Source organism: Eretmochelys imbricata, chromosome 7, assembly GCF_965152235.1.
Source record: "Eretmochelys imbricata isolate rEreImb1 chromosome 7, rEreImb1.hap1, whole genome shotgun sequence".
Lineage (NCBI taxonomy): Eukaryota > Metazoa > Chordata > Testudines > Cheloniidae > Eretmochelys > Eretmochelys imbricata.
Window position 1 is genome coordinate 81,218,511 of NC_135578.1, and position 15,774 is coordinate 81,234,284.

Consider the following 15,774-nt stretch of genomic DNA (forward strand, 5'->3'; position numbering starts at 1 on the left):
CCCTGCTCACTCCATCCGCCCCCCCCCATCGCTCGCTCTCCCCCACCCTCGCTCATTTTCACTGGGCTGAGGCACGAGATTGGGGTACGAGAGTGGGTGAAAGCTCCAGCTGGGGATGAGGGGTCTGGGGTGGGGCTGGCGATGAGGAGTATGGGGTGCAGGAGGGACTTTGGGCTCAGGGTAGGGGCCAAAGGGTTCAGAGTGTGGGAGGGGGCTCCAGGCTGGGGCAGGATGTTGGGATGTGGGAGCGGGTACGAGCTCTGGGCAGGTGGCACAGGCTCCAAAGTGGGGCCAGAAATGAGGGGTTCAGGGTGTCGGAGGGGACTCCGGGCTAGGGCCGAGGGGTTCAGATTGCAGGAGGGGGCTCAGGGCTGGAGTAGGGGGTTGGGGCATGGGAGGAGGTTTGGGGTGGGGGCTCTGGGCAGCACTTACCTCAGGTAGCTCCCGGGAAGCTGCCGGCATGTCTGGCTCCTAGGTGGAGGCACTGCCAGGTGGCTCTGCAGTCTGCACACTGTCCCTGCCTGCAAGCGCCACCCCAACAGCTCCCATTGTCCGGGAACTGCGGAGCCGGTGCTAGGGGGAGAGGGGAAAGCAGTGCGTGGAGCTCCCCTGGCATCCCATAATCCTAGGAACCAGAGGGAGATGCTGGCAGCTTTCTGGGAGCTGCGTGGAGCTGGGCAGGCACCCTGCCTGCTCCACTGTGGGCAGCCAACTGAACTTTTAATGGCCTGGTCAGCAGTGTTGACCAGAGCCACCACGATCCCTTTTCAATGGGTCTTCCAGTCAAAAAACCCTACTCGTACCGCCTCCAAACTCTTCCCTCCTGCAACCTGTGCTCCTCCTTGCAAGTTCTATGCAGTTTGCTACCCCCACTAAATCTACTTTGTGACATTCTAGTAACACAAAGCACACTTAACATAAAGCTGGTCACAATTCAGCCTGCTAAGGATTCCCCTTGCATGCTGCTATAAAGCCTGTGTAGCCATCTCCCTTTGTAGAATAATTTTATGAAGGAAAACCAAATGTGTTTTGTGTTTCTTTGGTACACAATACCTGAATGGTTTTTCAATTTATAGTTCATTAACAAGAAATTCAGGCAAACACTTCTCCAATTTCTCTTGTTCTTTGTTCCATTTTTTCTTAGTAAAGAACCAGTGTATTGATTTGATTAGAAATCACGGGGGCTTTTTGCCTATCATACAGCCATTTTACAAGGTGGGCTGTAGTTGTAACTGTGAGCAATGATTTATATACATTTGTTTAATTTTGCTTAAATGGGCTGTTCAATAAGTAAAACTAAAGTCTTCAAATTTAGTAAGAGTGCTTAACAAATTTAGAAAGAAAACTCATGGTGGAATCAGGGCTGGATTAAGGTTATGAAGGGCCTCAGGCTAATGGGAGTGAAGGGCCAAAGTATGAATTACATATTGCAAAAAAAATTATGAAGTCATCAAATATTTAGCTACATACATATTTACATATTATTTATTTATTTAAATTTAAAATGTTTATTCTACTCTCACTACACTCAATTCTTCAAACAGATACTTCTGAGTAAGAGGTAGCACGAGGGATGCTGCACTGTCCTTCTCTTAGGGTATGTCTACACTACGAAATTAGGTCGAATTTATAAAAGTCAGTTTTGTAGAAAGCGGTTTTATACAGTTGATTGTGTGTGTCCCCACACAAGTGCTCTAAGTGCATGTAGTCGGCGGAGTGTGTCCACAGTACCGAGGCAACTGTCAACTTCCAGAGCGTTGCACTGTGGGTGGCTATCCCACAGTTCCCGCAGTCTCCACCGCCCATCTGAATTCTGGGTAGAAATCCCAGTGCCTGATGGGGCTAAAACATTGTCGTGGGTGGTTCTGGGTACATATCGTCAGGCCCCCATTCCCTCCCTCCCTCCATGAAAGCAAGGGCAGACAATCGTTTTGCACCTTTTTTCTTGAGTTACCTGTGCAGACGCCATACCACAGCAACCATGGAGCCCACTCAGCAAACCGTCACCGTATGTCTCCTGGGTGCTGGCAGATGTGGTACTGCATTGCTACACAGCAGCAGTTAATTGCCTTTTGGCAGCAGACAGTGCAGTATGACTGGTAGCCGTCATCGACGTAGTCCTGGGTGCTCTTTTAATCGGGCGCCTGGGCAAACATGGGAGTGACTCAGCCAGGTCATTTCCCTTTTAAGTTTCGTCTCGTGGTGATTCAGTCCTACCGGCAGTGCACTGTCTTTTAACCTCCAGCCAGCAGAAGATGATGGCTAGTCGTCATACTGCACCGTCTTCTGCCAAGCACCCAGGAGATGATGACAGCTAGCAGTCGTACTGCATAGTCTGCTGCCAGCAAGATGTACAAAGATAGATGAAGTGGCTCAAAACGAGAAATAGACCAGATTTGTTTTGTATTCATTTTCTCCTCTTTCCCTCTGTGAAATCAGTGGCCTGCCAAACCCAGTTTTGAGTTCTATCCTTGAGGTTTTGAGTTCTATCCTTGAGGGGGCCATTCAGCTTCTCACAAAGCCACCCCCTTTGTTGATTTTAATTCCCTGTAAGCCATGTCGTCAGTTGCCCCTCCCTCCGTCAGAGCAATGGCAGACAATTGTTCTGCACCTTTTTTCTGTGCAGACGCCATACCACGGCAAGCATGGAGCCCGCTCAGATCACTTTGGCAATTAGGAGCACATTAAACACCACGCGCATTAGCCAGCAGTATATGCAGCACCAGAACCTGGCAAAGCAAAATCGGGACAGTAGGCAAGATCAGCACACTGACGAGAGTGATGAGGACATGGACACAGACTTGCTCAAAGCACGGGCCCTGGCAATGTGGGCATCATGGTGCTAATGGGCCAGGTTCATGCGGTGGAATGCCGATTCTGGGTCCGGGAAAAAAGCACAGACTGGTGGGACTGCACAGTGTTGCAGGTCTGGGACGATTCCCAGTGGTTGAGAAACTTTCGCATGCGTAAGGGCACTTTTATGGAACTTTGTGACTTGCTTTCCCCTGCCCTGAGGCGCAAGAACACCAAGATGAGAGCAGCCCTCACAGTTGAGAAGCGAGTGGCAATAGCCGTGTGGAAGCTTGCAATGTCAGACAGTTACCGGTCAGTCCGGAATCAATTTGGAGTGGGCAAATCTACTGTGGGGGCTGCTGTGATGCAAGTAGCCCACGCAATCAATAGTGCTGCAAGCACTGGTGGATCACAAGGGACGTTTCACCAACATCAACGTGGGATGGCTGGGAAAGGTACATGACGCTCGCATCTTCAGGAACTCTGGTCTGTTTCAAAAGCTGCAAGAAGGGACTTTATTCCCAGACCAGAAAATAACCGTTGGGGATGTTGAAATGCCTATAGTTATCGTTGGGGACCCAGCCTACCCCTTAATGCCATGGCTCATGAAGCCATACACAGGCAGCCTGGACAGTAGTCAGGAGCTGTTCAACTACAGGCTGAGCAAGTGCAGAATGGTGGTAGAATGTGCACTTGGACGTTTAAAAGCGCGCTGGCGCAGTTTACTGACTCAGTTAGACCTCAGCGAAACCAATATTCCCACTGTTATTACTGCTTGCTGTGCGCTCCATAATATCTGTGAGAGTAAGGGAGAGACGTTTATGGCGGGGTGGGAGGTTGAAGCAAATCACCTGGCTGCTGGTTTTGCACAGCCAGACACCAGGGCGGTTAGAAGAGCACAGGAGGGCGTGATGCGCATCAGAGAAGCTTTGAAAACCAGTTTCATGACTGGACAGGCTACAGTATGAAAGTTCTGTTTGTTTCTCCTTGATGAAACCCCCCGCCTCTTGGTTCACTCTACTTCCCTGTAAGTTAACCACCCTCCCCTCCTCCCTTCACTCACCGCTGTCAGAGGCAATAAAGTCATTGTTGCTTCACATTCATGCATTCTTTATTAATTCATCACACAAATAGGGGGATAACTGCCAAGGTAGCCCAGGAGGGGTGGTGGAGGAGAGAAGCACCAGGAGGGGTGGTGGAGGAGGGAAGGACAAGGCCACACAGCACTTTAAAAGTTTAAAACTTTAAAACTTATTGAATGCCGGCCTTCTGTTGCTTGGGCAATCCTCTGGGGTGGAGTGGCCGGGTGGCCGGAGGCCCCCCCACCGCGTTCTTGGGCGTCCGGGTGAGAAGGCTATGGAACGTGGGGAGGAGGGCAGTTGGTTACACAGGGGCTGTAGCGGCGGTCTGTGCTCCTGCTGCCTTTCCTGCAGCTCAACCATACGCTGGAGCATATTAGTTTGATCCTCCAGCAGCCTCAGCATTGAATCCTGACTCCTCTCATCATGCTGCCGCCACATTTGAGCTTCAGCCCTCTCTTCAGCCCCCCACTTTCTCTCTTCAGCCTGCCACTTACTCTCTTCAGCCTGATGAGCTCTGACCAGTGTGGCAAGCTGCAAGTGACCATGCAAACAGGAAATTGAAATTCAAAAGTTCACGGGCCTTTTCTGTCTACCGGGCCAGTGCATCTAAGTTGAGAGTGCTGTCCAGAGCGGTCACAATAGAGCACTCTGGGATAGCTCCCGGATGCCAATACTGTCTAATTGCATCCACAGTACCCCAAATTCGACCCGGCAAGGCCGATTTAAGCGCTAATCCACTTGTCAGAGGTGGATTAAGGAAATCGATTTTAAGAGCCCTTTAAGTCGAAAAAAGGGCTTCATCGTGTGGACGGGTGCAGGTTTACATTGATTTAATGCTGCTAAATTCGACCTAAACTCCTAGTGTAGACCAGGGCTTAGGCATCCTTCCTCCTAGGTAGTGGAGTGTTCATCTATATGAGGATACACACTGCAACATTCTCCATCCTGCTCACCTCTTTTAACCTTGTGCTTCTACCCTTAGCTCAGTGCATGGCACAGGGCAAAGCCAAGCCCTGCAGGCATTTCCCCCAAGCTATGGACTCTACACCACATCCCTATCTCACTCTGACTGCAGTCTGGGAGGCAGTCAGCTTTTATTATGTACAAGAACACCACGCAAGTGTAAAATCCACTGAAGTAGAGGAAGTAGTAGTGGGAAAATTACATTGGATGGCATTGTATTTTAGGCTGTCTTGCGCTGAAAGCTGCCTCCCAGTGTTGCACTGGCTGAGGACAATGAATTACTGTTTTGACATTGAACCCAAATATTATTTGTGGGATGATACCCAGTTTGTGTCGTTAATCTCCAGTGATTCACCACATCAGGCCATTCTGTCACCAAGCTCTTCCACAATTAGAATCATAGAATAGAATCATCGGACTTGAAGGGACCTCAAGAGGTCATCTAGTCCAGTCCCCTGTATTATCTAGAATGGGTGATCACCAGCTCCGACATGAGGTGTTTTAAGCATGAGTTCTGTGTGCACCAGCCTCTTATGGTTTGCATTTGTTTGTTTTAAGCTTTCTGTAAGAAAAAGGTAACAGCTAGAAGGGACACAGATCTTTAGATGGTTGCCCAGTCATAATATTTAGCACTTCTGTACTATGTTAGCTCTTCAAAATCACTGTAAAAAGATTAAACAAACAATCTAAAGCCTTTCAGCTTTTGAATGACTAGGAACTGACAAAACAGAGCTATTCCCTGTTGTGTTCTCTGCCCCCCTGAACAAGAAGACTTCACTGAAAATCAGCATCTTAAAAGAACCATTAGGGATCTTTCAAAAGAACAGTCCAACCAAGGCTGCTGTAGTGACACCCTTGTTACATCAGGTCTGGTGTTTGTTTAAGGCTGGTGTTTCTGTTTCATTTGCGTGTGTAAATCAAGCAGACCTTGCTTATTTTTTTCCTTAAAGTGCTCAGAGTTTAGGGGAGGAAAGTAAATGAGATTCCGCTTATACCAGGTGTGAAAAAGCAGAAGGGACCAAAATCTATTCTTGTGCAAAAATCTGTTCTCCCTGAAGTCAATAAAGCTACACAGGTGTACCTGTCAGCAGGAATTGGCCTGTGTTCTCATTCCCTTCTCAAATCACATTCCATGCTTACCCAACATTTTCCACTTGGGAAAGAAGTTAGTTTTAGTTGGGGCAGAAAAATGAGGACTAACTTCAGGTTTATTTAACTTTAAGTTTTTGGAATGAAACTCAAAAGAAATTAAATGTGAGGTACTTTTATGATGGATTGAACTGCTAGAGTACCAGCAAATGGACAGAATTTGCCTTTAGTCTATTCAGCCAATCTTTCTATCATAGCCTGCTAAGAAGTGGATTTAAAATCCTGAGGGAGAGGGGAGGGAGAAACCTTCAACATTGTGTGTTGAGCTTCCTCCAGTACTTTTGCAACCCCTTAAAAGTACAAAGATGCATTGGCCTGTGGAACTAGGCTGATCATAAGGAAATAGCTTGGTTCCCTGTGCATCCCAGTGCAGAAAAATACATCAAAGAAAAAGATTGGATTTCTTTGATTTTTAATACAGTTCAATACAGTATTGAACACAGTGTATCATAAATCTGAAGCCCCTCGATGGAAGGTTCTGTAAAAGTTAAAGTACTGGTATCCAGAATGGGATGTTTTGTTTTGTTTTTCCTACAAATGTGTGGGCATTTATTCCTTATACATGGGAGGGGCAATAGTTCTGCCTGGAGCGGGATAGAGTTTGTGCAGATTCTGTGCAAGCTGCCCACCCTACCGCTCTGGTACTGGCTCTTCCCCTGCCAGCCCCTTGCCCTGCCCTCCCACAGGCACTCACCAGTTGTCCAGAAACGGGACTCAGCACACATAAAAGATTATGGTTACAGGCACTAGGACCCAGGAGGAAGCTTCCTGGAGCTGTCTGTCAGGCTCAGCAGAGGAGAGGGACAGAGGGAGCCTCTTCCCTCCCTGACAGCTAAGCAGAGCTCTGGAGAAATTGGGAGTGGGGGAATAATACCTGCTTAAACTACACCCATAGCTGGCATGGGTTCCCATGGTAACTGGATTTTTAGTGTCCGGTCACCAGTGTTAAGCGGATACCTGGCAGTGTGTTCCTCCAGCTGGTGATGGCTACTGGCTGAGCTCCTTCCTAGCCACAGGGGGCTGCTTTGCCTTTCCTGCTGGCAGGGAAGTGCTCCAGTAGGGCTACATGAGGAAGCTCACTCTCCGCCCCCTCTCCCCCTCCCCCGGCCCTGCCTGCACCCCTGCCTGACCAATAGGGCCTAAAAAATAGGTGGGCCTAAGGCTATAGCCTTACTAGCCTAATGGTTAATCCAGCCCTGGGTAGAATATATTTTCCTACCTGCAATCCGAAGTTTGGACTGGAGAGTCAAGGGGTCCCCCATGGAAATCAATGGCAAAACTCCATTGACTTAAATGGGGATAGGATTTCTCCTAAGATTTTTGTGTGGAAAGCCTATCTTTCAGCCTATAAAGCTCCCTATCCAGTTTGGAGATTAACTCATTCAACATACTTTTAAAAATGAACAGCCAATAGTTTTAGAAGAAAACTTTTGTATATTATGCTTTAAAGATCTGCATGTTACTATGCTTAACTGTGGTATAATCAAATCTGCCATATCAATCCATTGTCTATTTTATTTATTTTATTTTAAATTTAGAAGTGCACATGCTAAGATATAGTTGTCCAGTTACTGAGAGACAAATCTCATTATGGACTGTCTCAGCCAGTCAGAGGAATTACTCTTTAGCCCTAGTCTTTTTTCTAAAATGTTTTCTGCGATTAGTAACACCTCGTCGGTCCCACCAGCAGTGACAATGTGGGAGCACTAGCTCAGGGCTCTGCCAGCTCCCAGCATTTTTACCACTGTCAAGAAGACTTGCTATGACCAGGATTAGACAGCACAATGTGCTTAAGAGCTCGGCATATCTCTAGAGTTTTACCTATGCTAGCACGCCCACTGCTGCTACTGCTGGTACAACTGCAGATGTATTTTATACATGTTTTTTAAATGCTAGAATAGATACAGGGTTGGTGGTCAGAGGGCAGGGTGTGGGGAATACGCTTTTTTCAAAGGACACAGAGGAGAAACATGAGTAGATAGCGACAGGATTGGGGTTATGTGGGGTAGGGCTATGAAAGGGTCAAGTGAGATGCTGAGGCAGCCATTTGTTATGGGTAAATAGACCAAGTTCTGAGGACAGTAGCCAATCAGAGCAGAGTGATGTACAGTAGCCAGTCAAGCAAGGACTGATATAACTGCAAGGACATTTCAGTGTAGCAACAACTTGAGGATGTTCCCTGTTAATTTGGTAATAACTATCCTGAACTAAATAAATTCCTCAGAATTTATTAGAGAAGGGAACAGTTATAAACTTGTGAACACAAAACACTTTCAAGGTAACATGTAAATAGACTGGTAATGAGCCTTCTGACTTTTCAGCAGATTCCATTTGAAGTGTGAGGGATATCGTATGTTTCTCTTGTCTACTGCATAATACCCATTGTATATCTAAACTTCACCATTGCATGTCTCTTAACCTCCAGAGTCAAAGCCCCACTAATTATTTGCAAGGATTGGATGGAAGACCCTTAATAGCTGCTCCTGTGTTTACAAAGGTAATTTGTTTTGAATACACATTTCAAAATGAAACAAGTCAACTAATTTTTATGCATACATAACTTAAAACATTGTTTCCTACTGTTGCTATATAGCAAAAAAGGAAATCTACAGCATTCTTGTCTATCAGATTTTTTTTAATATGTTGCAAAGTCATAAAGACTTAGTTTTACTTCCAGAATCATTAAACAATGTATTGATCTTTTTTATATTTTAGATGCTACAGGATATTTCAGCTTCTGAGGGTCAGCTGGTTGTCTTTGAGTGCAGGGTGAAAGGAGCTCCTTCTCCAAAGGTTGAATGGTACAGAGAAGGGACATTAATACAAGATTCTCCAGATTTTAGAATATTACAAAAAAGTATGTTTCCTGCATGGAAATGGTTTGTGTGCCATATTATAGACATTTAAACAAAAATTCGGACATATTTGCTCTTGGACTGTTTGGTTACAATGTATAGAGCTATATTAAACTGTGATTTATGCTAACAGACCAGAGTCCTCATCAGCAGTAGTGTTGCATTGGCTCAAGATACACACAAGTCTCACTTCTCTGGAATCCCTCAAGGAGCCAGTGTTGCCTCAAAGAGTGGGTGGTGCTTCACGGAAGGGTGTAGCGAAGGGGCTGTACTCATTCAGAGCATCTCCTCAGTAGGTGCTATTTGCAATTTAAAATTGGTGTCCTGTGGCAGAATGCCTGAATGTGGTATGAACAGCAATGCAAAGACTGTGTGCTCTCCCATGGGGTAAAGCTTGCTCTCCTTTACATCTGTGGAAGATAATCTACATCATTATGTGACAAGTAGAGTCCTTGCTAGTGGGCCCCAATTCTGAAGTTCTGATTTAGAATTTAGTTGTCAGAATTCACATTGTTTTATCGTGGGGTTTACTGAGGAAGGACTGGGAAATGATTCCAGTCTAACCAGTCCTACATACTCAGACTGATTTCCTGAATGGACAGAGTAGACACAAGTCCTTGGAGACATCACTGTAACACTCTATAATAGGCGCTGACTCCGTGGGTGCTCTGGGGCTGGAGCACCCACAAAAAAAGAATACTGGGTGCTCAGCACCCACCAGCGGACCCTGCCAATCAACTCCTCCCCCTCCCGCACAGCACCTCCTGCCCACCACTGATCAGCTGTTCAGTGACGGGCAGGAGGTACTGGGGAGGAGAGGGAAGAGCGGAGTCAGGAAGAGGCAGAGTGAGGACAGGATGTGTTCAGGGGAGGGGGCAGAATGGGGAGGGAAGAGGCGGGGCGGGGTGAAGTGGGGGCAGAAAGAGGCGGGAGGGGATGGGGTTTTGGGGGAAGGGGTGGAGTGGGGGCAGGGCCTGGGGCGGAGCAGGGTTGAGCACTCCCGAGGAAATCAGAAAGTCAGTGCCTGTGATTCTATATGCTGATTTCACCTACATATAAAGGGCCAGATTATGGCTTTTCCCATATGACTGCACTTTAGAGTGGGGCCACAAGCAATCACAATTTCTATTTGTTTGTTTTTTGTTTTTGTTTCTCTTGAGTTTGCGACCAAATATTCCTTTGTCTTCCTATCCTTACATAGTTTCTTTGAGTTCTATGTTACTGCTTTCTTTTGCTTCCATCTCCCTCTACTCCTCCTTTGCCTGTTTCCTGGTTTGTCTGTCTTCTTTCTCTATTTGTCTCCTACTCCATTTCTGTATAATCCCATCAACTGAGATGTGTTTAATCTTTAATGGTAACCCCTAGTATATTGGTGTTTATGGACTGCTAGCTACCTATTTGCCTACGCAGTTAGCCTCATTCACACACTAACTCCACACATTTGTGGTAAATAATCAGTAAAATTTCACGTGTATGTATACATATGGACTTACAAACAACTATTTTTAAAATGTGGATAATGTCTTTCTGCTGTTTTTAAAGAGTTAATTGGAACATTACTCTCTGTTGACCAGCCCAGAGCAGGAGAATGCACTTTATGGATTTGCTATTCTCTTGACACTAAAAATTCAGGTTTTTTGCTGGCACATCAACAGAAATTTATATTGCAAGGTATGTTACAGTAAATGGAGAATTGAGACATCACTTCATAGTGGGTCATAGTGAGAAAAATGAAGCATATTCATAAAATAAATCATATATTTAATCCAATAATTATTTTGCTATTGTTTTTCCCCTTTAGAACCTCGATCTATGACTGAGCCAGGTAAATATAATCTATCATTTTATTTCTTTAGGATTATATAAACATGAGGATTTAGTCGGATAAAATAAAAAGAATGATAACAATGAAAACAAATAAGGTCGGTGGTAATGTTTACTCATGGTTGCAGTTTTTTTCTGGGTGCAAATTTCTGTATTTGAATGCAAAAAGTAAATTTCACATAGACTTTTCTTTTATCCATTTAGCTGTTATGCAAATATTTACTGTACAGTGTTCCATAAAGGTGAAAGTATAGAAGCTCTGAAAAAGAGAAAACCCACTAAAACAAAATAACTTCTCTCATTTTAGAAGAAAACAATAAGGCCTCCACTCTGTTCTGATGTGACCTGACCTGGGACCCAAGTATTCTTTCTCACAGGCTAAACCTGAATGGAATAGTCTGTATTAAGGTCCCCTATTTTCTTGGGGTCAGATGTACATCAGATGATGTAGAAATAGACTATTTTTATCCAGTTTGCCAGTCAGGGAGCATTGTCTCAGATGTTTAGCCATGTCAGCTATTCCCTCTTACCTCCCCAGCCCCCAACAAATGAAATCTGAGAGTGCCACATCAGACATTCGACCCCTGACATCAGAGAATCCTCTCAGTGGCTGGATTTGCCAATGTCAGGGGCCAGGGCTGAGCATGGGCTACCCTTCACAGTGTAATTTAGAAATACAAAAATAAACATACAAAAACGCAGAAGATTTGGAATTTGTGATTGCTTCCCCATAAGGAAGTCTCTGCTCTAACTATTAAAGAATAAAGGTGCCTATTTGAAAACAGAAAGTTCCCTGCACCTGAGAAAGTAGCCGTAAATTACTGAATCACTATTTTTAACTGTCAGTTTTATAAATAAGAAGTTTAACATCAGCCCCTTGCAGAGAGGTTTTTTGTTTTGTTTTAAGGTCTCCAACAAATCCCTGTGGATTCCTACATTTTCTCCTGCTCCACAATAGCTTTCACGTCAGCTCAGGAATGACTAGATGGAACTTCCACCAGAATCTACCAATGCCATCATTTATCAGCTAGTGGTATCACTGCTTAATGTGAAGCAGTTGTTAGCAGGTAATCAGCTGGGTGCAGTTGCCACTGACTCATCATCCACTGCTCATTCAAAAAGAATCTGGATTTCCACATAAGCAGTGGTTGGCAAATCTTAGCATAAGCTAGGTACTATAATACGACAAACTAGCATTATAATAAACTATCATTCTGTTACCATCATTGGCAAGTAACCTCTGTACTGCTACTGGATTCTCCCAATAAGTACAAAGGGTTAACAAATCAAAATGTGGCATGGTCCGTCCCCCCACAAGATACTAATAGAAGATTGATCACCTGTTCTTCCTGGCAAAGTTCTTACAAAGCAACAGTAAAACCTTCACTGGTCCTTGAAGAAAACTTTGTCAGCCCAGACTTCTATAATCTTGAAATGCTATCCAAACTTGACTAAATACAAACAATCCTACCATGATGGGTATTTATCAGCTTGCAGCAGCTGCCAGGACATGTCAGACACTGGTCAGCCAGGAACAGCATAGTCACAGATTTCATTTTCAAACCAAGTTACCAAATTTGTATTCAGAATTTGGTGCCCACAACGAGTCTCCATGGTACAGAAAGAGTGACTTTCTGATGTGGGTGACAGTTCACTCCATGTGCAAAATTGTACCTGTAAATTTGAAAGTCAGGACCTAAGTGTAGGTTTGGTCTTTGTTTTTTCACCACAGGGGATGATCCTACCAAAACTGTTTCCAGCTAACTGCACCCATTTTTCCACCTATCTTAGGGCCTTAAGCGCCTTTTTGTGGTAGTTTGGAAAAATTTGGCCCATTGTATTTGCTTAAATTCAATTTTAAGCTCCTTAGTGAAGGGGAGCTTGTTTTCTGGCCTTGTATATAGTAGGGACTAAGAATGCCAGGTGTCCAGTTTTCGACTTGAAAGTCCAGTCGAAAGGGGCACCTGGCAATGTCCGGTCAGAAGCAGTAACCGGACACCGAAAGTATGGTTAGGCGACGCGTTGGGGGGTGCACATACAGGGTCGAGTCCCCCCCACAGCAGCTGGCCCAGGCGGGGAGTGGAAGGGGTGGGACCAGAGCAGCTGCCTGGGAGAGAACCTGGCAGGGAAGGGGCAGCAGTGGCAGGCTGCTCCCTGCCCAGGCTCAGCTTCCGGGGGCAGCGACTGAGCATGTCCCCCCTGGCATGCTTGTCTCCTGTCTAGGGTTGCCAACTTTCTAATGGCACAAAACCGAACACCCCTTCCCCGTGGCCCTGCCCATGCCCTGCCCCTTCTCCGAGGCCCCACTCCCGCTCGCCCCATACCCTCTCCCTCCATTGCTGCTCTCCCCCACCCTCACTTGCTTTCACTCGGTTGGGGCAGGGGATTGGGGTGTGGGAGGGGGGTGAGGGCTCCAGCTGGGGGTGCAGGCTCTGAGGTGGGGCTGGGGATGAGGGCTTTGGGGCGTGGGACGGGGCTCTGAGCTGGGGCAGGGGGTTGCGGTGTGAGGGGGAGTATGGGCTGTGGGTGCGGGCTCCAGGTGGGGCCAGAAATGAGGGGTTCAGGATGCTGGAGAGGGCTCCAGGATGGGGCAGGGTATTGAGGTGCAGGGCGGGTGGTGAGGACTCCAGCTGGGGGTGTAGGCTCTGGGGTGGGGTTGGGGATGAGGAGTTTGGGGTATAGGAGGGGGCTCAGGGCTGGGTGTTGAGGGGATGCAGGGTGCGGGCTCTGGGAGGGAGTTTGGGTGCAGGAGGGGACTCTGGGCTGGGGGAGGGGGTTGGTGTGCGGGATCCCGGCGGCGCTTACCGCAGCTCCCAGGAAGCGTCCGCCAGGTCCCTTCAGCCCCTAGGCTCATGGGTGGCTAGAGAGGTTCCACATGCAGCCCTCCCACCCACAGGTGCCGCCTCCGCATCGCCCATTGGTCGTGGTTCCCGGCCAATGTGAGCTGTAGAGCCGGCACTGGGGGTGGGGACAGCGTGCAGAGCCTCCCTGGCAGCCCATGCGCCTAGGGGCTGAAGGGACCTGGCAGCTGCTTCCTGGAGCCACACGGAGCTAGGGCAGGCAGGGAGCCTGCCTTAGACCCAGGCCCCTGCTGCACTGCCGACCACACTTTTAACGGCCCAGTCAGCAGAGCCGACCAGAGCCGCCAGGTCCCTTTTAAACCGGGTGTTCTGGTTGAAAAGCGGACACCTGGCAACCCTATTCCTGTCCCCGGAAGCCGAGCCCTGGCAGGCAGTAGGCTGCCACTGCCACCCCTCCCCAGCCAGGCTCTCTCCCAAGCAGCTGGCCACACTGCACAGAGCAGCAACCGGGAGCAGCTCCCTCCCACTCCCCACTCAGGCCTGGCTGCCAGGGAGGGCGGCCGAACATGGTGTGGGGAGCCGGCGCAAGGGAGGACAGAGCACCTCTCCCGCCCCCAGGTAACGTGGAATGGGGAGGGGCATGGGGAGAACATGGGGTGCCCTGGGCTGGGGAGGTGGGCCGGGGGAGGTTCTAGCACTCCTGCTGGAGTGTCTGGGTTTTAAATATTACAAAGTTGGCATCCCTAGTAAGGACATTTTAGAAAATGTTCCCAATATTGCTATCACCTGTTCAGCTTCACTTGTGCAAGCAATGTTAGAGCCCTATTATAGATTGGACACCAATTGCTGCAGATCTGCCAATGACAGCTGGTAGCCAACTTATGCTAGGGCTGCCAACATTGTTAACACTGGTGAAGCTAAATCACTCTTAGCAGTAGTGGGAAATTTTTAGAAAATGTCCTAATGTAGGCAAGGCCTTTATGTGTTTCATTAGCATGACTTCACTTACAGTGGGCTATAAAACACTAATATTTCTGCTGATGAATTTCAGAGGACATTTGCACTTTGGTAATTGCTGAGGTGTTTTCAGAAGATTCTGGGAATTTCACATGTACTGCAAGCAATAAATATGGCACTGTCTCTAGCATTGCTTGTCTAACTGTTAAAGGTAAGAGAGAATTTTTAGTAACTTTCTTGCAAGTACATATAAATGGATCAGGCTGTGATATTGTATAGAGCAGATTGCTGTGTCTTTTCAGAACTTCACTTCTCCAGTTAGAGTACTTCTGTCCATCCTGGTAGGACATGAAGGGACAAATCCTGCAGCATCTTTTCTCGAGCTAAACTGTCACTGACCTCAGGATTTGATCAATAATCTTTTTTGTAATCTCCCTGGATTCTCTCCAGTGTATCAGTTCTCTTACTATAGTATAAAGCCCAAAACAAACACGTTGGCCCAGATCCTCAACTGCCACTCTCCTGCTCTGAGCTTCTGAGATACAAAGCAGCTGGTTGAGTAACGCATCAATAAATGGAAAGAAAGACTCAGCACAGCATTAGTTTGCATTTCGCTCATGTTTGGAAGGTTTCCTTTGCAACCATAAAAGCTAGAGAATTTTTCTGACTGATTCTGAGATGCTTGCAAACTCATTGGGGAACAGGGGTGTAGTCACCTCTAGATCTTTCCAATTGTAGAAAAATTATTTTTTTTCTCTTTATAATATTCCCTGTTAAGTTTAAGAAATAGGTATGTGTATGTGTATGAATACAGCAAAGCAATTCATTCCAAAGCTAGGTAAGGCATTAATCTGAGCTTTCCCAACTGCAACAGTTATGATTTTACTGTAATCTAATTCACCACATTTAAGTAACAATATAAGTTTAATATTTGCCATTTCAGGGCCTGAGGACCATAGCAATACTGCTGCCCTTCATACAATGAGTTCAATCAACTTAATTGCTGCTGAACAACATCCTACCGCACTCATCCCTTCACTTCCAGTGGTGGATCAGCCTCCAAAACCTAAATTAGAAGGAGTTCTTGTGAACCACAATGAACCCAGGTCAAGTTCTAAGATAGGCCTCCGGGTGCACTTTAAACTGCCTGAAGATGATAAAGAAAGTGAAACATCATCAGAAGATGGAGGAGTATCTGCAAACCAGATTAGACCACACTACTTCCAGGCAAGTAGTGGACAGACAATGAAAATACCAGAGCCAACCTCACCTACAAAAGAGCCCCCTCCAGTACTGGCTAAACCAAAACTGTAAGTAAAAGGGATTTTAAGTCTTAATATGAGTGTTAGA

The 15,774-nt window shown here is 46.6% G+C and overlaps 1 protein-coding gene across 1 annotated transcript in view; it reads left to right on the top strand.

Moving 5' to 3' along the window:
* Positions 1 to 15,774, top strand: part of MYPN (myopalladin) — a 90,384-nt gene that overhangs the window by 32,512 nt on the left and 42,098 nt on the right. Inside the window, exons 6-10 of the mRNA XM_077822842.1 lie at positions 8,413 to 8,484; positions 8,703 to 8,844; positions 10,644 to 10,667; positions 14,519 to 14,635; positions 15,368 to 15,734. Coding sequence (XP_077678968.1) covers positions 8,413 to 8,484; positions 8,703 to 8,844; positions 10,644 to 10,667; positions 14,519 to 14,635; positions 15,368 to 15,734 — 722 coding nt within the window. The remainder of the gene's footprint in view (positions 1 to 8,412; positions 8,485 to 8,702; positions 8,845 to 10,643; positions 10,668 to 14,518; positions 14,636 to 15,367; positions 15,735 to 15,774) is intronic.